This window comes from Euprymna scolopes, chromosome 12 (assembly GCF_053919585.1).
Source record: "Euprymna scolopes isolate OS-2025 chromosome 12, ASM5391958v1, whole genome shotgun sequence".
NCBI lineage: Eukaryota > Metazoa > Mollusca > Cephalopoda > Sepiida > Sepiolidae > Euprymna > Euprymna scolopes.
The window spans coordinates 147,523,592-147,547,599 of record NC_136493.1 but is presented as its reverse complement, the minus strand read 5'-3'; the positions used below and the strand labels follow the sequence as shown (position 1 = coordinate 147,547,599).

The 24,008-nt window shown below is 35.1% G+C and overlaps 1 protein-coding gene across 1 annotated transcript; it reads right to left on the bottom strand.

Annotated features, from left to right (window-relative positions):
- Positions 1 to 8,113: 8,113 nt before the first annotated feature.
- Positions 8,114 to 20,402, bottom strand: LOC145291534 (frizzled-4-like). Its single transcript, XM_080137530.1, has one exon. It carries the CDS (start codon positions 16,630 to 16,632, stop codon positions 14,734 to 14,736), a length of 1,899 nt encoding a protein of 632 aa, XP_079993656.1. The 5' UTR covers positions 16,633 to 20,402; the 3' UTR covers positions 8,114 to 14,733.
- Positions 20,403 to 24,008: the final 3,606 nt, after the last annotated feature.

Genomic DNA, 24,008 nt, shown 5'->3' with positions numbered 1-24,008 from the left:
AAAAATAATAAACAAATTTTAGTCCTTGGAATCCATGATAAATTGTTTTGTTGTTTATGTTGGACTTGAAGATATCCAAGTTGTAGTCAGGTGGGAAACAGGAAAACGGAAGAGAGTTCCACAGGCATGCAGTTCTAATAAAGAAGCTCTGCTCATGGAATCTACGCTTTGATTTAGGCACAGATAAAGACTGGGGAAAAGTGAAGTGGTTTCAGCTAGACGGGTGTTTTTCATGAAAGATTGGTGGGGGGGGTACCAGAGATTGGAGCTCAGATGAGTACTTCCCATGGAAATAACGATAAAACAAAGACAGGCTCGCAACATCTCTTCTGTGGGAGAGATGTTGCAGGGAAGAGAAAAGGGCATCCCACTAAACTACGAAGTCTATTTTGTACTCTGTCAAGGCAGGATAGGCTATTTTTAGCAGCTCCTTCCCAGATGTGGCAGCAGTACTCCATCCTTGGACGTACCTGGCTTTTATATAGATAGAGAATTGCATCAGTAGTGAGATATCTACTGGAGCAGGATCCCACCATTTTTCCAGTGACCTTGGAACCAGAATTGATGTATGTGTTCCATTTCAGGTCAGGAGTAAAGGTCAATCCTAGAAGCTTGTCAAAACATGAAGCCTTCCCAAGACGAGAGCCATCCATTTCAATTGATGCCAGATGGGGATCAGAGCATTGATGATGTAAAGATAGAAGCTTGGTTTTAAATGCATTAAAAGTAACCAGCCACCTCTTCCCCCATTGTACCATGCACTCAAGATCAAAGGAGAGAGAATCAGAGAGAGAGCTTTGTCATTTATGGCCTTTGATGTGTTGCCATAGATGGTCGTGTCATCAGTATAGATGTCAACGAATGATTTAAGTATGTGTTTTGGGAGATCATTGATGTAGATCAGGAAGAGTTGGGCCCAGGATGGACCCCTGAGGGACACCAGCATTAATACTGTGGGCTTCTGATTTCTGTCCATCAACCACTACTCTTATGAGCCTATCAGAGAGAAATGATTTAATAATTGAGAAAACATTTCCAGTTATACCGTAGCTGAAAATCTTGTGAAGTAGGTCTTTATGCCATACCTTATCGAAGGCCTTTGATATTTCAAGAGAAATTGCCCTAGAAAGGAAGCCTTTGTCGAAAGATTCACTAATCTTATGAGATATAACCGTTAGCACATCTGCTGTAGATCTAGCAGAATGGACACCATATTGCATGTCACTAAGAAGGTTATTTCTGCTGATGTGGTTGATTACTTCTCTATTTAATATGGATTCCAGCAACTTATTCATGACACACGGGAGACTTATTGGTCTGTATTGAAAGGGAGATGACCTATTACCTGAATTCTTAAATACAGGGCAAACTGATGAGGTTTTCCAGGGTGTTGGAAAGCCATTTTCCTTAAGACAATGCTTAAACAGTTTCGTAAGTATGGGGCAAGTTCTGGTTGAAGCTTTTTCAACACTGTAATTGGAATGTCGTCAGGGCCAGTTGTTTTACTGGAATCGAGGTTCTTGATTAGCTTGGTAATATCACGCACAGATATTTGTATGCTGCATAGCATGTTGTCTGTTATAAAGGGAAATAAGGGGAGTTGATGGCCTTGGTCGCATAGGGTAGAATTAGCTGCAAAGTTCTTGGCAAATAGTTTGGCTTTGTCTGATGCTGACGAGATGATCTCGGGTGCACTGATGATAGTTGGGATAGAACGCACGCTTCTGTTCAGGATCCTGTTTGCTATTTGCCAAAACTGGTGGGAACCAAGCCACTGCTCAGCTACTTTGCATATAGACTGAGCATATAGCTCTCTTGCATTTTTTATTACTCTTTTACAGTGGTTGCTGGCAGTCCTGAAAGCAGCTTTAGTCTCAGTACAACTATTACGTTGGTAGCTATGGAAAAAGTGATTTCTGCGCACGATAGCAGCAGCATATTTTAGGGAGAACCATGGCTGGCTGTTAGGTTTTTGTTGGAATTTTTTGGATGGTATGAATTGGTCTATGCCTACAATTAACCATTCGGTCAGATCTGATACTATAGAGGACACATCCTTTTTAAACATGGACTGCAGAGGTAGATCGGATATAAATGTATGGAAGCCATCCCAGTCAGCCATAGAGTATTAAAATACTTTACGGTGGAGAAGTACATCTGAAGACTTATTACATTTCAGTTTTATATATTTTTCTTTGTGTGGCCAAAGCATCAAATTCTCCTGTTCTGCACACATGACCCTACACTCTCCAAATTTAATCTTCCTCATCAAAAATAATCGATACTCACATTACACATCTATTGTATCATTCTTATATCATTTCTCTTCAAGCAACGCATATCCTCAACCCTCACAGGCCAGATTTCACCTCGACAAATCATCACACTACATGCCTAATAGACTCTTTCTTTGGTTGACAGTAAGAAATCTCTTATTTAATAAAGGCAGAAATTTCCTGAACTTACTTCATCTCTTCTAACTTCTGCAATCAACCTAGCACCTCCTCCACCCTGTACTCCAATGATATCACCAATGTGACAAAACTTCGATAGCTTCACCATCAGAATATACTTTGTACACATCTGAATTCTCACCTATTTTTTTTTTTTTTTTTAAACCGTCATTTCACCCCAAACAAGGCACAGAGCCATTTAGTCATGAGGGGCTACTATTCGGGGCCAGATTTGCAGGGATACTATTTATGGAGTTGGGTAACGAGATGTCTGTTCACATTACATTTGAATTTTTGTATGTCGATACAGTCAGAGAAAAAGAGGTTCAGGAGAGAATTCCAAAGTACAGTCCGAGGAAAAAGTTATTTGAGAAGGTTTTACAGCAACTAGGGATCTCTACAGTGTAGGGGTGGGATTTTGCTGCTTGTCAGGTTTGCCAAAGTGGGTACTAGTGCTTAGAATTCGTCAGAGCACTTGCCATTAAAATAGTTGTAAAACAGGCAGAGGGATGCGACATTTCGTTGATGGGACAGAGGTTGAAGCCTAGCTGATAGTGTGGGACCTATTAGGTTGGTGACTCTCTTGAAGTCTGTCTAGGAGGGAGAGACTAGCAGCAGATGCACCAGGCCAAATGTGGCAACAATACTCAGACATCTACTTCTGCCACTCTGGGGAGGGGGAGGGGGAAGAGGATTTGCGATTTGTTTTTATATTTGCAAACTCCCATTTTCCTGATTCAAACAATTTAACCAGAGCTCAGTAGGTGACACATTGACTCGTAGTTTCTAATATATTATTTTTTATTGCTAAATAGAAAGGAAGTAGATAATTTTCCAATAGCGAAATCAAGAATTCCTATTTGTTTAAAAGTCATCATTTCCGCAATTCTAAAGGTCTCAAAAGACAATGGACAACCTTGTAAGATTGTCTGCATGAAGGGAGGGGAGTATAATAAAGCAAAGGTTGTGCAATCCCAACCACACCTCTCGAACCGACATCACTTGTCCAATGGTAATGAGAATTTCAGAAGGACTAGAAGGAAACAATGCTGTGGTAAGCAGAGAGAATCTGGTGTTATTTTGGAGTTAAAAAACAAAAAACATTATTTCAACCAAATTAGTTTTAGTTTTATAAATAAATTTAAAGGACAGCAAAAAAAAAAAAAAAAAAAAAAAAAAAAAAAAAAAAAAACGTAATATAACAATTATTATAGTATTATTTGTTTAAATTACTAATTGAACCAAATTTTTATAAAACTAGAGCTAATTTGGTTAAGAAAATTGTTTTTAACGATAGACATTAAAGTAATAATCTTCAATATAATTTTTTTTTCAGAGAACTTCGTTTCATAATGGATACATACAATTTAAAATTTTTCGATATTTTCATTTTTTTAATATATTGACTAAACTGTACAAGTACCTAAAAAGCATAATTTTCATTTGTTTTTGTTAATTCTAAGAAAACTAAAAAGCTCATTTCTAAATTATCAATTGAGCCAAATCGTCATAAAACTATATCAAATATTGATATAATAAAATTACTGAGTTAAAATATTTTCCAAAACTTTCAATGAGGATTTGGTAAAAATTTTAAAGCTAGTTTAAAGACTTCCAAATTCTTTCTCCAAATACTAACAAAAAGTTAAAATAGTCAACTTATTTGTGAAGAAATGGAAATGCATTATAGTAGATTTAATTTCCTGATTTTCTTTTTTTACTGTTAGTTTCAGTATCTTACTAGGATCTAATAAATTTAATCTTAATTTATGCGATCAGTTTTTTAATTATAATAGAAATATTCAATGTCACACACTTTTAATGAATTAAAAAATAGAAAAGGAAGACTGAATTCCTCAAGGTTTTACCCAATTATTTTATGAGCTTTTTCAAGAGCAAAGAAAATAGCCAAGAATAGTGTGCAACGATTTTCTTCACTCTTGATAAAGCCTTTGAAACAGTTGGACGAAATGTTGAATAATAAGGCGTTTTCCTTTTCTATTTTTAATTCATTAATTTAATTGGATTTGTTTCATTATCACACTTAATATTGATTATTTCATTGGAATTCTTGTAAAAAAAATTTTTTTAATTAAAAATTTTAAATTAACATTTTTAGAATTTACATAAAATAAGCTGGTATAATTTCATTTTTCGATAATCATTATCGAAAAATTATTTTAAAGGAAATCCAGTTGGAGGGGGGGGATTAGTAAAAAAATACTTTCTTTACCTACTCATTTGTGACCTATTTGTGTTAAAAAAATTAAATTTGCAAGCCTTTAAAATTACATAAGAGTTCTGAGAAAAGTAGCCATCTTTATTTACGTTATGAACTTCACTTTCTGATTAAACAATAACAGCTACTTTGCTCACAACCAATATTTATGTAACCTTACAGGTTTATAACTCAATTTTTTTTTCAACAATACTTATTTTAAAATAATTTGTTATCAATAATAACGATTACCAATTTTTTTTCTTAGATTTTTCATACATTTTAGACAAAAAAAAAAAAAAAAAAAAAAAATGCCGACTAAAAATATACAAAATTCGGTTTCACCAAGTCATTATTCGTTAGAGAAACCCAATTTGCTAAAAATCTATAGAATTGATTTTATCAAACTTAAACAAAAGTAAAAGATGTATTAAAATACTGAGAAATGATAGGATTAGGATTACTACAATCCTGCGTTTTGGCAGTTTTTGGAGGATGGAACTCTTTTGCGAAGGAGTCATCAAATAACTATAAACCAAATTAGAAAAGGAATTTCTAACACATTTTGCAGTAGATTAGACACAAAGTCAAGTGAAGTATCAAAAAGCCAGTGCACAAGGTCAAGTACCCTCTGGTCTACAAAAAATATGCCTGAGCAACACCATCGGTATTCCCTGGCAAGAGGGTCTCAGGCTATGAGCAATAAACTAACCCTTTCTTAAAGGGAAGGTAAAGCCTGAGAAGGTGGGCCTCCTAGGAGTGAACAGGACCATACCAGAGTCTGACAGCAACAAAGTCACTGTCGGACTGATTGTCAATGACGTAGCTTGACTGGTACAAAAGTTTGTATAATTCTACTATAGCTCTCCGAATCCTATAGTAGAAATCATTCAGGTTTATAAAAATCATCCTAATCATAGTTAACTATAGAATATTACTGATTAAAATTAGTTTAGTAAATACTAACGGAATCCATGGTAATTACACAAGATCTCTTATAGGAACTTGTTACAATCTATTAATGGAGATTTGATAGATGTGTTTGAACCCAAAACTATACCATATATATATATATATATATATATAAAATGCTTAATTTAAAGGGTCGAATAGTGTAATATCTTGTATTGTAATGAGCCCATTCTCCCAGGTATTATCTTCTCCTGGAAATGTGTAACGTACAAAAAATTGTGATAATCAGTTGTTCATTAGTAAACGCAGCACTTGCATTATACATGCTAGATCAAACTATGCGAACAAAGGGGGGGGGCAAAGTTATTGCAAGTAATGGAACAGGTACATTGAGAGCATTGTTAAGGCTGCTGCAAAAAAGGTGGGCTCTGTGCTAGAAAGTTACTTACGCCCGATAGAATTCTGTACCTCTAGAAGGCCACCATTCGCCCATGTATGGAGTATTATTGTCACATTTGGGCTGGTGCATCTGCTGCTAGTTTCTCACTCCTGGACAGGGTTCAAAAGAGTCGCGCACCTGATAGGTCCCGCACTATCAGCTAGGCTTCAACCTCTGTCCCATCGACGAAATGTTGCAGCCCTCTGTTTTACAACTATTTTAATCGTAAATGCTCCGACGAACTACAAACCTTTGTGCCCCCTCCACAAAAATGCACCTGAGAAGCAGCAAAATCCCACCCCATACACAATAGAAATCCCGAGATGCAAGAAAACCTACTCTAATAGTTTCTTCCTGAGGACTGCTAGACTTTGGAATTCCCTTCCAGGTTCCTGCTTCCCTGACTGTACTGACATGCAGAAGTTTAAGTGTAATGTAAACAGACATCTTGCTGCTCAACTCCCTACTTGGTACCCCTACAAATTATGTCTCAGATAGTAACCCCTTACATCATAATGGCACTGTACCTTGTTTGGGGTGAAAATGCAAAAAATATAAAAAAATTTTCAATTTAAAAAATTGAATTTGATTGATGGAGGTGATACGATGTAGATGCACAATAAAATACATGTTCATAGAAAGAGAAATAGAAATAAGCGCCATTGAAGGAAAGGATTCTTTTATTCATTCTCTAACTTTACTGTGTATGATGAAAAATGGCTGACCACAGTTTAGCTATGAAAACAAATTTCTGCAATTTAAATCAATTAAACAAAGATGCAAAAATGCATGTGTACAAGTCTCGTCTTTCATTTCGACTAGCTGTATCGAAGTTTGTTTTTTGTATTACACCTTTGACAATCGACTAGTTGTGGCTAAGAGCGAGAAAGGAGTATGACGTCTTGGCGAGTTTATATTTAAAAACTGTTCAGAAAGAATTTAAAATTTTTTTTAATTGTGTCTCCCACGCAAAAAAAAAAAAGTAATGTGATCGAACAGCATATCAATCACTCCGCGAGTGAGAACATGCTAGTGTAAAAAAAAAAAAAGATTATACTTATAAATACTGCAGCATGTCACCGGCTCATTTGGGGGACGTTAAGTGTAAACGCAGACTTAACCTCACACCTGTTCTAATCAAAATAGAATGCAGTTATCCAAATAAGCCATTTTGTTTTAATTTGTTGATCCCTTATATGGTAAGAAAGTTTGTGTGCGTGTTAGTTCACGTCAAGATTACATTTTTTTTTTTATTATAGTTTCTGCTCCGCAAATGGGACGATGGTGACAAGCAAGAGATGTTCCTGTTTGATTAATGATTATTTTCCTCTCAGATAACATGGGAAAAGACAATGTTCACGTTAAGAAAAACTTTGTCTGCTTGACCATATCTAATTAACAGAAACAGGAAGCCAAAACGAGCAGACAATCTTGACTAATCGCCAAAATATATATTTATGAAAACAGAGCAATATAAAGCACAGTCGTTCTGTGATACTGGCTGTTGTAATTCATGGTAATGCCTCTGTATTATCGATGGCACAAAACGAAAGTACAAGAGCATTAATCTATAGAATAGAGGGACCCGAGAAAATTCCACAGGTGTATTCTTGTAAGAATTTGTGACATTTCCATTGCATAGACGGCAGTAATGCACGATATTGTATCAATGTTTGTTCAAACTGAAACATATCTACCTATCGTTGTTAAAATGTAGCATTGCCATTTTTGAATGAATTTTGTGGAGAGAAACCTCCGTGAGACAGTTTAATAACTTGAAGTCTGGTTAATCGTGTATCATAACTGCTTGTTAACATCAGACTTGAAAACAACTGTTTTAGTTAGCTTAGAATCAAATTCTTGTTGAACCCTCCTCCTAAATAATTAAACTCTACCCAGTTTCAACGATCGTTACTAATCCTCTGAATAAACTCATGAGCCCTTATCCTCAACCGGCATTTGGTTTTGGTAAGTGATGACCGGTGGGCGGTGAGTATATAAACATTATATATTCACAGTTTGCAATCAGGATAGGAGAAAATAAAAAGTTGCATTAAAATGGAAACAGGAGAATAAAAGCAACATAAAAACTTATAACGAAATAAATTTTTTATACATATATTTACAATTTTGTACCGTTTTTTTTGTTTTTTTTAATATTTTTATATAAATTACAACTTGTTTCAAGCTTTTTGTCTTGTGTGAGAGCGAGAAAGAACGAGAGATTTATGCGCTGTCATTGGTGGGATTGTTTGATTAGAGTTGTCTGTGTCTGTTTCATTCAATTGCAATTCAAGTTTCGATTGATTTTTTTCTCGTTCATTATCGATCTCCTCTGTAAATGGCAGAGTGTTTTTTTTTGTTTTTTTTTTTACATTTTTAAACTTAGCTAAAAGACACGTAGAATGAAATGGCTGTTTTTTTTTTTGTTTTTTTTTTGCAGGAAGCAAATATTGTTCACGTTTAAATAAGAAAATTTGAAGCAGAAAATCCACAAGTCAATGGTAGTCTATTCTTTATTTTACGCATTAACGTAATTTTTATGGGGGGTTTTTGTGTGTTTTCTTTGTGTATGTATGTGTTTTTAGTTGTTTTTTTTAGTTTGCCTTTTTCTTCAAGTTTACCCTTATTTGGATTTGAATAGTTTTTTTTTTTTATGTTAAATCGTGAAATATTCGTATATAGTTTGTTTTTTTTTTTTCATTTTTGAACTGTTGATGGAAAGAAGTGTTTTCTCGGGCGAGATACATTTTTTTTTTTGTGAATCCTTTTAAATAAAAATAGAAAATAAATAAAAATGACGATTTTGGTTTGTGTCTGGTTCCGCATGGTTTTATGTCACTGTTTTTTGGTTTTTGTTTTTTATAAAAAGAAAAGATTTTCTTTAATACTTCCATACCGAAATAGAAACACCCACACACTAAAAGATTGTTATTGAAAGTAATATTTCATAAATAGTACTTAGCTACTATGGTACTTGTGCAGTTTACAGACCTGTTTTTTTAAGTTAAATTGAATGTTTACGGTTTGGTTTTTTTCTTAAATTGTTACGTGAAAAGTACAGAATAATTACTACCAAATTAAAACTTGCTTTCTAAATAACGTTATTTCAGCACGGTTCATAAACTGCACAAGTACAGAAACTTTTTCTGAAGAAAAAATGTATAACTAAAAGTATGACTAAAAACTAAAATGACTTATGGTTTAAGCGATTAGTCGCCCCCCCCCCCTAAAAAAAAAAATCAACAAGTTTTGTTTGTTTGATTTTTTTCAACTAGTGACAAAAGCAAATAAATCAACCGAACTAATTTGTTCAGATTTTTGCTGATTTTTTTTTTTTTTAATTTCATTTTGGAAATTAAAATTTAATTCTAGCATCGTTGTAGGAAAGACAATTCGTTCTATGATCGATGCGCCATTACATATAGTTTGTAATACATTTAGAAATCATTAATAAACACCGTTTGAAATAAAACACTCCCTACCACTAACCCTAAGTCCGGGTGGCAAATTAATATTTGAGAGAACATTTTCAAAAATCAAACAATACGGTGGATTAATTTGCCACATCATCACTTGCAAAGTCAAACAAAACTAACAGATAAAATTCAGCAGCCATTTTGGGAGCTAACCGCTTCAATACAAATATTGAAGTTTTTATTAAGCGCTTTTGAAAGTAGGAATTTTTGTAATTTTTGTTGGTTATAAAAAACGCAGTAAAATAAAGTTGTACGGATTAAAGGGAAAAGTTCAACTGTATTATATATATCAATAATAAAATGCACTTTGATATAGCTCTACCCAAAAGGACATTGAGCCCTTTATTTGTTCGAGATCTGTCTCAGTTCGGTTCTACCAATTTTAAGAGATTTTTTTTCTTTGCATGTAAGAGAAAAAAAACCCTCAAAATCAGAAGGAAACCGCAATGAAGGTATTGGATTTTAGATAAACAAAGGGCTCAACATCCTTTTAGATAGAGCTAGATCAATAAATGATTATACTTAGCTTTACTCTTGACTGAAGGACCACGGTATTACTGATCATCAGTCGTGTTACGGTTCTATTCAAACGTCCTGAAACATTTGAATAACATTTCAAAGAATTTTAATGTTTTCAAACCGTTTATTTAAATGTTTCAAACCGTTTGAACAGAATTGTGACTTTCCTGATAATCGATAATTCAATTAAACTACAACAAAGTACAATTTATTATTGATAATCTAGAAGTTACAGAATTTTGGGGGATAATTTTACTATTCTAAATTTTCCAACTGATTCCCCTTTTGATTACATTCACCAAATTTCGACCTAGGTAACCTGCGATCTTGGGGGTTGAAAGTTCAATGCTTGCCACAGGCGATAATAACTAGGAATAATAAAAATTAACACCGCTAGATCATAGCTCTCCCCATGGATTAAATGCAGAGTAGTTCAGTTCGACATTCCGTATACCTCCTAGAGTTAAAAAAAAATGCATCTGGAGAAGGTCGGAGGTTACACTGGCCGAAAAGTTGAGAATATAATAACCCAGATGAGAATAGCAGTCTGAATAAATAAATTAGAGATACTTATGCACTTATGTTACCGTGCTATTTTGAAAATAGTATTTAAGTTAAATTCAAGTTTCCAATTTAAAATCAAATTACAAAATACCCTCATGTTAAGAATAGCTTTCAAAATAACGTTAATATTTCAGCTTGGCCTAACGTTCACAGGAAACATGAGTTGGAACAATTACATTGAAAACACTGCCAGGGCCGCTGCGAAGAAGGTAGGCTCTCTCTACCGTGCTAGAAAACTACTGACACCTGAAAGTATCCTGTACCTCTATAAGGCCACCATTCACCCATGTATTGCTGTCACATTTGGGCTGGTGCATCTGCTACTAGTCTCTCGCTCTTAGACAATGTTCAAAAGAGTCGCCAATCTGATAGGCCCTGAAGTCTGAACTGGCATCTAAGCTTCAGCCTCTGTCCCATCGACGAAACGTTGCATCCCTCTGCCTGTTCTACAAGTATTTTAATGGTGAATGCTCTGACGAACTGCAGACACTTGTGCCCTCACGACGTAGACACCCTCGACAGGCAGCTAAATCCCACTCCCACACAGTAGAGATCCCTAGATGTAAAAGATCTTTCTACTCCAGTAGTTTCTTCCCCAGAACCGGGCGCTAGACTCTGGAATTCCATTCCAGGTCCCTGCTTCTCCAACTGTACTGACATGCAGAAGTTCAAGTGTAACGTGAACCGACATCTTGCTGTCCAAATCCCAACATAGTGCCCCAGTAGTTGCTGCCCCTGATAGTAGCCCCCTACACCAAAGTGGCAATGTGCCTTGTTTGGGGTGAAAATGTAATTAAAAAAAAGCACGGTAACATAAGTCTCAATGTGTGTGTAGTTGAAATTACAACGTATTATATTTCCATTAAAACCTATTAAAATAAGAGTAAACTCAATATACTAGATTGAGCAATTAAAAAATAATTTGATAAAAATAAAAATTGAATAAATTACAATATTTATCAATCCATCAAAAATTTTAAAAATAAGAAAAAAATTTAACACAGAATTTCTCAAAGAGACTCTTCAGAGGATTAACAAATATTGTAATTTATCAATTTTTTTTCACCAATTTTCGGTATATATATATATATATATATATATATATATATATATATATATATATAGTATATTAAGCCGTTTTTGCTGCTTATGCTATTTTTATAGCAAGCGATATTACTAATTTAGTCCGCGGGACTGAATATAAACAAATATCACAAAGTAAAATGAGACTTTTACAGGATTTTTCAATTTATTATTATTATTATTATTATTATTATTAAACCCTACGGATTAAAATCGCTTGTTTCGCGCAAGCAACAGCATAAATATTTTTTTTTAACTGTAAGCCGTTTAAATACATAAGATAGTGTTGGAAATAGATGTCCAATATCATTATCAAGAAACTAGAATTGCGCATGCGTATTTATGACAGCTAATTTCCCACTTCGGAAAGCTAGAAATATTCGATTTCTTTGCAAACATTCTCAAGTTGAATAGCTTATTTTAATTTTCAAATTGTTTGGGGTTTTCCTAGTAAAAGATTACACCATGCTTGTTCATACGATGTAGACTATATTAATTGGTTAACATGGTGGTGGTGGGGGGGGGGTCATACATCACGATGGATTGTCACGCATGACCACCACACTTACTCGTTTTGTTTAGGATAAGAAATAAGACGCAAGAATAAAAAAAAGATTAGACCTTACAAGTTTCAGCTTAAAACATTCACCAAAAAGACGACCGGTATTCAATACTTCATTTCTAACCAGACAATTGTAGATTTCGAAGACATGCGGCTATTAAGGACCAGGTATCACTTGTTTTGTTTCGTTTTTTATTTTTTGTTTTGTTTTGTTTTTTCTCATTGAAGCCGACGATACCACAAGAAAGAATCCTTCGAACGATTGCATGTCAGTCCTTTTGTAAGAATCTTCGTGTGGAAGTTGGCTTTCAAAACTAGCATTTAATAAAGATATTTAGCTCAGATTTTAATGGCTACTTGTAATCTATAAATCGCGGCCATGAAAGAACATGAGAAAAATCAGTTTAGGCATTAAAAGTAGTTTTATAACGTTTTCGTTAAACATTAATTTATATAAACATTAATTTATATAAACATTAATTTATATAAACATTAATTGATGAATCATTTACAGTTAAACTTGGAGGGTTTTTTTTTACATAAACACGACATGGTCGGTGGATATTCCATATATGCTTTTCACATAACGTAGGCAGTTTTTCAATTTTAAATGCATAATACTTAATGGATTTTTAGGTTTGTTTTACTATACGCAGGTTCGAAAAAGTTGCCAAAAAACAAAACAAAAAAATATATAACAAAGAAAAGTTATCAACGGCAAAATAAGTTACTTGTCTACTTAAGTGAATAATTTGTGTTTTTATTTAATGTAACATGTTTATTCAGCTCGAAAAACAGTGTTTACCGATGTATTGGAAAATTTAAAATGGCGCCGGACTGTTGAACACAGTAAGTTTGGGAAAATGAGTAAACAATAAAAAAAAAAACTATACAAAATACTATTAGAAACCCACCGAATATATGTCAGCCTATATCACGGTAACATATATTGAGCGAATTTCTAACTATTTTGTATAGTTTTTTTTTATTTTTAACTCATTTTCCCAAACTTACCGTGTTCAGGGTCTGGAGCCATTTAAAATTTTCCAATACATCGGTAAACACTATTTTTGGAGCCCAATAATGTTACATTAAATAAAAACGCTAAAAATTATCCAGCTAGGTAGAAAATTAACTTATCTTGCGTTTGATAACATTTGTTATATATTTGTTTTTTGACAACTTTTTCGAATCCGTGTGTATAGCAAAACAGACACTAATATGCATTGTATCTGTTTCAATATCTCTACATATACTGATGTAGGGTGTACGGAATCTATGTGTATAGTAATACGAACCCCGTAGTTTTAATGGAAATTATGTCTTATTAATGCCAGATTTAACATTTTTTTTTTTGTGTTCTTCCATGGCCGCGATCTCTAAAATTTACCCGGCTACATAGCATAATTATGTCTATATCTTTTTTTTTTTTTTTTTTTTTGCAGTATCTGAATATGATATGCGAATACAAATATGCTTGATGCAAATATATGCATAAATTCCTATTTGCAATATAACATTTTCAGGATGAATAAGGAATATTTCGTAGAAATAAATGGTACATATGCAGGATACAGACTGTACTATTTTTTATATTTTTTTTTAGATTGTATTTTAAAGTTAAATTTCATTTTACTTGATCTTTTGTCGGGCATTTGTTACTCATGCAGAGAGTGATCCGTGCTGAAATAACATGGGGAGGGTGTTTTGTACCTATTCTGTACTTTTACCTTACAATTGAATAAAAAAAACATAAAACTTTAATTAAACTTGGAAATACGATTTAAAAAATAGCGCAAATCACTCTCTGCATTAGCACCGGCCATTTTAGAGTTAAAACAATAAATCGAAAAGTTGTAAAATATATATAACAAATAAATGTTACCAAAGGCAAGATAAGTTACTATTCTACCTACCTGGATACATTTTTGTGTTTTAATTTATTTAAAAGCGTTTAATTTGAAACCAAAGTAATATCGGGGGATTGATTAGAGCAAGAAAAAAAAAAATAGCTGACATTAAACTTATCTGGAGAGTCTCGATAATCGCTCAAAAAATTTAAAATTTAAATACTGATAGAGCATTAGACTTTCACACATTTGATAAGTGACATTTGTTGAGCGAGTTTCTATAAGTATTTTATTTAATAACTGAATCGAGTTCAAACATAAAAAAATCATCCAGATAGGTTGATAAGTACATTATCTTGCCTTTGGTAACATTTTTTTGTAATATATTTATTTTTCATTTTTTTTAACACTTTTCGTTTTGTTGTTTTGACTGCAAAATTTCCTTCTGTTAGATGAAAGTACAGAATAGTAGAACAAACAAAGTCCATATTCTGCATAAATACCAATAACTGAAATGATCGATATATATTGTAGAACATAAATCCCATATAAAAAAAAAAAAAACCTTTATATCTATCGATCACGGTCGAGAGAATTTACCCTGAAAGATTTAAAGCAAAGGAGACAAAAAAAAATCGCTGCAGACGAGACTATTCAGACAACAGTTTCGCTGCCACTTTTGCTGCGTTTCGTTTTTTCAATCCGAATTGTCCGGGTTGGTTTTGTGATGATGCGGTATTGTTGGCTCGGTAAAGTATACGCAATCGACTTCCTTTCGTTGCGCTTGCAACAGAATCGTCCCACAAACTTCCGCCAAGAATTGATTGTCTTTGACGACCAAATCCACACTCCACAGGTAATTCCAACGATAAGATTCATGAAGATCTTCAACATGAAGATCTCTATGCTTGGCTTTGACGTCGAGCCAGCCGAGTACCAGTCTTTTCTGTTGGTGTACTCATAGAAGAGGCAGGCAATAACACAGGTGGCAGGCAGAGTGTACAAAACAGAAAAAACACCGATTCGTACCATAAATGCCTCTAATTTGTCCGTTTTGGCTCCTCCATGAGCCTGGTGTTTAATCCCAAATATTGCGATAAAACCCGCGACCAAGAACGTGGTGCCAACCAAAAGGTAAAATACGTGTGGTCCAATGACGAAACCAATAAGGGATTTATCACTTTGGTTCCCGACAAAACATATCCCGCTTAGCTCATCGGCGTCAACATCCCGCATTATAAGAATGATAATAGTTTTGATGGCCGGAATAGCCCAGGCAGTTAAATGGAAGTAAGAGCTATGCACTTGAAGGGCCTCGTGACTCCACTTAAGACCAGCTGTAAAAAACCAAGTGAGCGTCAGTATAACCCACCACAAAGCGCTGGCAGTGCCAAAGAAATAGAGCAAAAGAAAAACAATGGCACAGTCAGTGTTTTCAAGGCCCTCTTGTATAAGGATGGAATATTCCCGGCGCATTTCACGGTGGACATCACAAGAAATGTTCTGGCGACCAGCAACCAAGCGGACAATGTAGGCAATGCTGTAAATATTATAGCACATTGCCAAAAAGATGATTGGCTGTTCGGGATAGCGGATCCGCTGAGAGTCTATCAGAAAAGTCAAAACAGTGAAAAGTGTTGAAGAGAAGCAGAGAATCGACCAGATGGCCATCCAAACGTCCGAAAACTCTTTGTCGTTGTAACTGAACGCCTCATGGCGTCCGCAGCGCAGAGCACATCGTTCCGTGCGGTTGACATACACATAGTTTTCGGGATGCCGCATATGTGAACAGGTGCCTGCTCGATGCAGGGTTGGGTAAGGTGGTTTGCCATGTTGCCAGCCACGAACATCTGGATTTTTCGTCTTGCCGATCCCTGACCGGCTCCCTTCATAGGTTTGTCCCACATCACTGTTATCGTCTTCCTTCTCACCAGGACCATCCATGCACATGTGATCTTGATTGTTTCGCGGAGGGAATTTTGTGCAGTTGAGGATGTCAGGCCAACTAAAACCAAATTCTTGTAATACTGGTTGGCATTTTCGCTTTACGTTTTCACACATCGGACGACAGGGGCCAATAGGATCCTGCACTTTGTCTGTGCACATTGGTACAAATACAGAACACAGGAAGAATGTCAGCTGTGAGCTACAGCCATACTGAATCAGCGGGTTGAATGTATTTAATTGTAGTTGCGCGTCTCGCTGCATGTCGTTGCCGGCCAGATTCGGCATCCCAGTCACGTTATAACCTTGTCCTTTGCAAGTCGGTATTTCGATAGAGTCGCATGTCCGTACAACCTCAGCTGAGGCGACAGTTTGTCGACCGGACGGTACAAAGCAGTTCAACAGGAAGAAAGTGACAACAAGCCAACGATAGAAGGACGGCGAGGAAAAACACACCGATCGCGCACAAGCTTTTCGAGGAACCAGATTCAGAAAAGTCAATTTCGTAGAATAGCATTTTCTTGGCTTTGAATGTTTGGTACTTTGGTTAGTGTTGCTAGGAGGCTTGCAGAAGTGGTGCCGATTGGCTTTTGAAGTGGAATGATCCATTTTTTTTTTTTTATGAGGAAAAGAAGCCACGAAATAAATATAATCTTTAATAAGGTCTGGAATGATAAAACTTATGATTGTATACACGCGTTTAAATATAAAGTGTATATGCTATAATCGAAAGATTAACGAGCAAACGAGTTGCACTATATCCAGTCACCATGAATAAGCGCTTTACTTTTCATCGATATGGACTGCGTTTTGTTTGTAAGGTTTTAGACGGAGGTCAAGCCAAATAAAGGGAGGACATTTGGGTTAAATAAATATTGTTACCGTTGTAGCGCTGGTAATTTTGTTGTGGTTTTAGTCGCCTCTTGTTTGCCTTAAAGAAGGCTAAAACAGTAAAGACAGACATGTGCTTAAATAACGAACTAGACAGACCGCAGTCAACTCGCTTTGTGTAGAGTCCACATTCTTGTACACGGTCGTCTCTCCCCCCTTTCTTGTAATCGTTACTTTTATCGGATATTCGAGCAGTTGTTCGCTGGAATCAACGAAGAAAATAGTTCAGGAAGACGAATTTAACGATTGAATAGAGAGAGTAAGAGAAGAGGAGCTCTCCTCGGAATAAAAAGAGGGTGATGAGAATTAAATACTATGGATTTATAAGATGGGATAAAAAAAATAAAAAATAAAAACTGATAGTAAGTAGATTTACTCGGCGACCGTACATATATAAACAGAAGATGGACGGTTGGCTAGCCACTTGAATACATCGTTTGTACTATTAGGGCATGGAAAGGAGGATCGACATAGCCAGCCATCCTCTGTGTGTGTAATAGAAGGAGAAAGAAATAGAGAATCTTTGTCATCAATTGCTGATGTGGTCAGAGTTTGGGGGAGGGGGTTGTGTTTTTATTTTTTTTTTTTTATTTCCCCTTTTTATTTGTGCGTTTTTATTTTTCTCTCTTCTACGCCATAGTAGTTGTAGTAGTTATCAAGAGTTTGCACGCACTTTAAGTCTTGGTAAATCTGTATTTTCTGTGTTTATTTTTGCTAAGGGAGGTTAACTCATGCTTGGTTAAAATTGTTTTTTGTTTTGCTCTTTAACAATTAGTTTTAATTTCACTTAATTTTAACTCAATTAGTAAAATGCAGACTTTTTGTAATGTATCTTTAGGAATCGGCATGCATGCAAGGTTTATTTTTATTTACTTATTTTAAATAATGCAATGAAATATTTTGCTTGGTTATAACTCAGAAGAAAAATAGAACTCAGTAACTCACTAACTCAGTTAAAAATAAAACTCCTAATGCAATGCAAAATATATTTAATAATCCCCGAGCTAAACTAGTGACCACCCACGCCTTAGAAAGAAAAAGGGTAGTTGCACCAGCAATAACAATTAGTAATATTTATTTCATTTACAAAAACTTTGCTATTTTTTTTTTAGTAGAAATATCGTGAAAAGTTTATACATATATATATATTTACGATTTGAAATTATTAATTCTAAATATGAAAACTATCACAAACTAGGATTTTTCATTTTTCGGGCTATAGCTTAGTAGCAGGCCTTGCCATAGTGTTAGCCTTTTAGATGGGTTGTATTCGGCTACAAGAATATAGAAACTTAAAATTTCGCATAACAGCAATATTTTCCAACACAACATACAGGTCGGCTTTATGGACAAAAATGGGAAGGAATTAAAATCCGAAGTGCAGAGAACTCGAGCCACTAAATATTGAAATCAGAAGTTAACGTGTTCAATCTTTATAAATTAGTTGAATTGGCGCACTTGCTGCTGGGACCGTCGATTTGTTCAGCCTCCCAACAACTCCGGCGGATGAAGTAGGACTTATTATAATAGATGCAACTATTGAAACCAGTAGCAGATATGGACAGAAAGAAGGCTTAGTAATCGTCGTTAGAAAGACAGTAGTAGTGGTAGAAGATTTAAGTTTAGAGGGAAACGTGGGGGGGGGGGGAGAGAGAAAAGTTTAAGATTTAAGGAACATCCCGAAAAGCACTTAAGACTAAAGAGATGTAGGTGTAAACAATGTTAAATTTATAATTTCCTTTTTAATGTTAAACTTTATATTTGGGGAGGGGAATGTTCTATTAAACACGATCGAAAAAAAAAAATCATTCAAAAAAGATTCTGACTGCAATGATCTCCATTATTATCTATAAAAAAGCCCCCCCCCCCATTCCATCATCATTTTTTTGTCTCTAATCAATGAATCGAAACAAATCTATATAAAAAATATCAAGTGACAAAAGCACGTTTACGAATTCGTGCAAGTGTAGAAGTTTAAGATTTAAATATAAATAATCCGCATTAAAATTAAGACAAACAGAAAAATGGTGGGATGGCTAGAGACATAAGTAACTGAAATGCGTTATTTATTAGACAGAATCTTTTGGGGATTTGTTTCCGTATAAACTTAGTATATGGATTCGTTCTCAATCAGGACAGATTGTCGACTTGCTTGAGTGCATGTGTGCTTAGACAACATGTCTTTTTTGGTGGGAGGGCAACCCCACTTCCTCACTTTTTTAATGACTGAATTTGATGGAGTGTGTGATTATCATCATCCTTACGGTTATAGAAATATTGTTCAGCCACCCTCTTTACAGAAACAAACACAAGAGTTTGGGTACATTATGAAAATATGAAGAGCTCTAGTTATGAGTGAATGAAATAGAACGTGCCTTGTTGTGTCTGCGTGATGAATGGCCGAGGACATTCACTTTAGTTTTCAAATATTTGATTTTAGTAGATAATGAAGGTTTGGATTCTTGAAAGTTTTGTAATTAAATTTAAAAGTAAAAGTTTTAAGGTTATTGTTTAATTACTGTAATTTTTATTCAAATTTAAGTTTAGAGGAAAAATATGCTTCGCAAATTTTATTTTTTTAAAATTTCAATTGGATTTAAGTTAAAACAATTTTAACGTGAAATGCATATATTTTAAGGTACTGGATTAAAATAAAACCGATGATGAAATAAGGATTTTTTTTTTTTTCACACAGAGTAGACAGGAAAAGTATAGACCCCCTTTTTATGTCCAAACAGATATTGGACCCGAGGTAATAAAGTGTGTGTGTGTGTGTGTGTGAGAGACTGTGTGTGTGTTTGTTTCAATTGAAAAACGAAAGAAAAAGTAGAATAAATATACCGTTAATTACTGAAGATTTTTTTTTTTTTTTTTTTTGCTCCTTTGTTTTTGTTTGTTTATTTTTTTCACTCCAAAACACCAATTTCGTTTCCTCCTTTAAGAACACGGAAAATATTTGTTGTATGCAGGAAGTTAGGACGATCAGGTACTTTAATAATACAGTTTTTGGTTTGTTGATTTACTCTGGAGTTTTTTTACGTATCAATCAGGTGTTGGCTTAAAGTTCAGATTAGCCGTTCATAGTATTAAATTTTTTTTTTCTCTCTTCTTTTCTTGAATAATAGTCCTGTTGTTGGAGGGTTTATATTGCACGGTTCAATGTCTTCCCTAGTCCATAACGTTTCACTTTTTTTTCTCCTTAGCATTAAGTTTCTTTTTATTCTCTCTTTTATTAAAGGATACTTTGTAGTCATTTTTTTTTTTTTTTTTTAATAATAATAATACACTCCTGGTTATCCAAAGCAACAGCCCCACCCTTATTTATATCGAGGGTGGTGCTGCCAACAGGAGAAGCACATTCTGGACTCTCCTCCGCTGGTAAAAGCGAAATCGGAACTTTTCCACAGCATAGTGCGTTTCGTCGGGTCAAAGTACAGTGCTCGTTTTATATACAACCGCTACCCTCCGCCCTCTACTTTGCCACTACGTCTATGAAATTTCCTCTTACTACACTTCCTCGGGCAACTCCTTCCACTTTAAAGCGCTCGCTTTTTAGCCCCCCCCTCCCTCTCTCTCTCTCTCTCTCTCTCTCTCTCTCTCTCTCCACCTATGCGTATCACTTTCTCTACGGCTAGTCTTTTATTTTTCTTCGTTTCATCTTTACAGTTTTAGCTTTTCCTTTTTTTTCGCTCTTCTTTCTCCATTTTTTTTACTTATTGCTTCGACTAGGAAAACATTTATTAGACTTCCTGAACTTTTTTGTTTGTTTTCTTCATTAGGAGTTTCACTTTTATCGCACTCGTGTGTGTGTGTGTGTGTGTGTGTGTGTGTGTGTGTGTGTGTCTATTATGCTCATTGCGTAATTTCACAGCATTAAGTGACCAGACGTCACCAGACCAGCGCATTTATTTATTAGCTTCCCCACAAGGGAAACATTGGAGAAAAGCTTTATTTTTAATGTGGGGCAAAATCCAGCTCCCACAAAAAGGAACACTGGATCACGAACAAAATTTTTTAATTGCTTTACAGCGATTTTTCCTCCTCCGACTGAGAGATGCTGGTTTTGTCCAAAAAATTCAGTTAGCAACGTTAAGACGCCGGAAGTGGACTTGGTTTATCTAAATATGGAATGGAAGTCAGTAAACGTGAAACGAAATACGAACCCATATGGAAATAATTTATTTCAAAATATTATTTTAGCTTTCTTCTTTTTTTTTTTTTTTTTACAAAGGAGTCACCACTTATCAAGGCCTGGAAGCCATTCGAGGATTTAATACTTCTTTCATTTTTTTTTATATTTCTATAATTGTTCATTTTTTTTTTGTTTTAACACTTGTGTTATCACGAAAAAAAAAAAATTAATGAGAATTTTTATTATTTACATTTTTTTAAATATTGTCGTTTTGAAATAATATATTTATGTTTTTCCCAAGTTTTATCACAGAATTTTGTCATAAATAATGTATAACGGCTTTTTGTATAAACACTTCTTGTGTTTTCCGTTTCATGCTTAGTGCCTTCCATTCACGTAAACCGAGTCCACTTCCGCCGTCTTAACATTGCGTACTGAATTTTTTGGACATAACCCAGATGCCACAATTTGATCCTAACCTGCATAAACAATTCGTATTTACTTGGATTCCCATGAGTGCAAAATTAGACACCATGTTGGTTTTTAAACGTAAGAGAAAATGCAACTCCTTCCCAAAAGATCACACCCTGAATTAAGAAAAAAAAAATTAAATTACATCAGTCTAGAAGGATTTCTTCTCATTCAACTCAGAACAGTGATCCTAGCTTGTATAAAATAATAGTTCATATTTAGTTGCTCCTCATGAGGGCAAAGTTAGACACAAGGCTACTGTGTAATGTGGTGGGGAAAATGCATTCTGAACTGGCAGCAAAATTTATATTGCCTCGGTGTAGAAGAATTTTTACTTTACTGAAGACAGGACAGATACCACATTTTGATCTTCGCCTGTATAAATATTTACCCCCTTCCCTGCAACCTTTGAATGCATATACCATGCACTGGATAAGGCAGAGGAGGAGAGGACAGTAACCCTAGATATATGGCTTTTGACAGAGTATGGCACGATGGTCTTCTCATGAAAATATGATCATACGGAATCACTGGACGAATACTTAACATAATTAAATCCTTCTTAAATAAGAGAGGAATCCAGGTCGTACGTTTAAACAATATGATATAAATGCGGGTGTACCTCAAGGATCGATCCTTGGACCTTTATTATTCCTGGTATTCATAAATGACCTCCCTGATAAAATAGCCTCTGATATGGGTATATTTGCTGACGACACCATGCTCTATAACAGGCATAAGGGGGGAAACGAATGAACATATATCCAAAACAATGGCAGAAGACCTCCAGTCTGTAGTTGAATGAGGTCAAAAATGGATGGTAACATTCAATGCTGCCAAGACTAAGCTCGTTTTCTTTAATAATTACAAGAAACCTTCTCAACCACCAATAGCTATGGCTAAAGATAAATTACCTGAAAGTATTTAAACTCATCGGCTTAACGTTCACATGAGTTGGAACAAATACATTGAGAGCATTGCCAAGGCTGCTGCAAAGAAGGTGGGCTTTCTCTACCGTGCTAGAAAGATATTTACATCTGAAAGTATCCTGTACCTTTGCAAGGTTACCATTCGCCCATCTATGGAGTATTGTTGTCACATTTGGGCTAGTGCATCTGTCACTAGTCTCTCGCTTCTGAACAGGGTTCAAAAGAGAGTCGCCAACCTGATAGGGTTTGAACTGTCACCCAAGCTTCAACCCCTGTCCCATCGACGAAATGTTGCATCCCTCTGCTTGTTTTATAAGTATTTTAATGGTGGATGCTTCTACAAACCCTTGTAAACCCCCAGGACGTAAATACCCCCAACAAACCCGACAAGCAACAAAATTCCACCCCTACACAGTAGAGATCCCTAGATGTAAGAAAGCCTTCTACTCTAATAGTTTCTACCCCAGAACTGTTAGACTTTGGAATTCCCTTCCGGAGTCTTGCTACCTCAACTGTACTGACATGCAAAAGTTCAAGTGTAATGTGAACAGACATCTTGCTGCTCAACTCCCTACATAGTGTCCCTGCAACTTATGTCCCTGACAGTAGTCCCCTACATCAAAGTGGCACTGTTGCCTTGTTTGGCGAAAAAAAAAGGGGGGGTCGAAGTTAGACATAACGTAAATTCTTAAGGACAACACGAGATTGTAAACAAACATTTAAACAACCTCCGTCTAGAAGGATGTCTTCTTTTGTCTGAGGAGAGAACATAGCCTGTACAAATAGTTCGTATTTACTTTACTGAGAGTATTTCCAATATGGTTGGATCCCCACGAGGTCAGGATTAGACGCAAAGTTTTTAATTTTGAAGTGAAATCAAATGCCTACAAAATTGTACTCAGGATTTATAACAATTTCAATTACCTCAATCTAGACGGATTTCTTCTCGCACTAAGGACAGAACAGATAGCACACATTGATCCTAGTAAGATGGTTGGATCAATGGATCATGCCATCATCAACCAGACTGAATGAAAGTCTTACTATTATTAAAGAACGAGCAGGAAGACCCAACGTCGCCCGGGATTGAATGTGGAATATTACCACGCACTTCTTCACTGTTTGGGTTTCCATAGAAATTCTGTCTGTCTCATGTTCGTTTGTTTTGATTCAGCGGAGGACCGTTTCTGTTACTAAACTTGCTTCTTGGGAATAATTAAGCAATTGTTTTACTTTAAAATAAAGTTGTTTTTTGTTTTGTTTTGTTTTGTTTTTTAATTAAGTATCTTAAGACTTTACAAATTATCTTAAAAAGAGTTCCAGAAAATGATTATTTATATTTCAAGGGATTTTTACAATTCATTTATTTTGCTTTGAAATTTAGTCGAATTTCCATGTTTTTGGAGCCGCCATGAAAAGTTTTTTTTATTGTAACCCCTTTTTTTTTCTTTTTTTTTTTCACTTGTAAAATGACATTTTTCCGTTCTAGAGATCAACTTTAGACGATAATCTTTCAAACACAATTAAAAAAGTACGAAAAGTCAGTTTTCAAAACTTCTAAT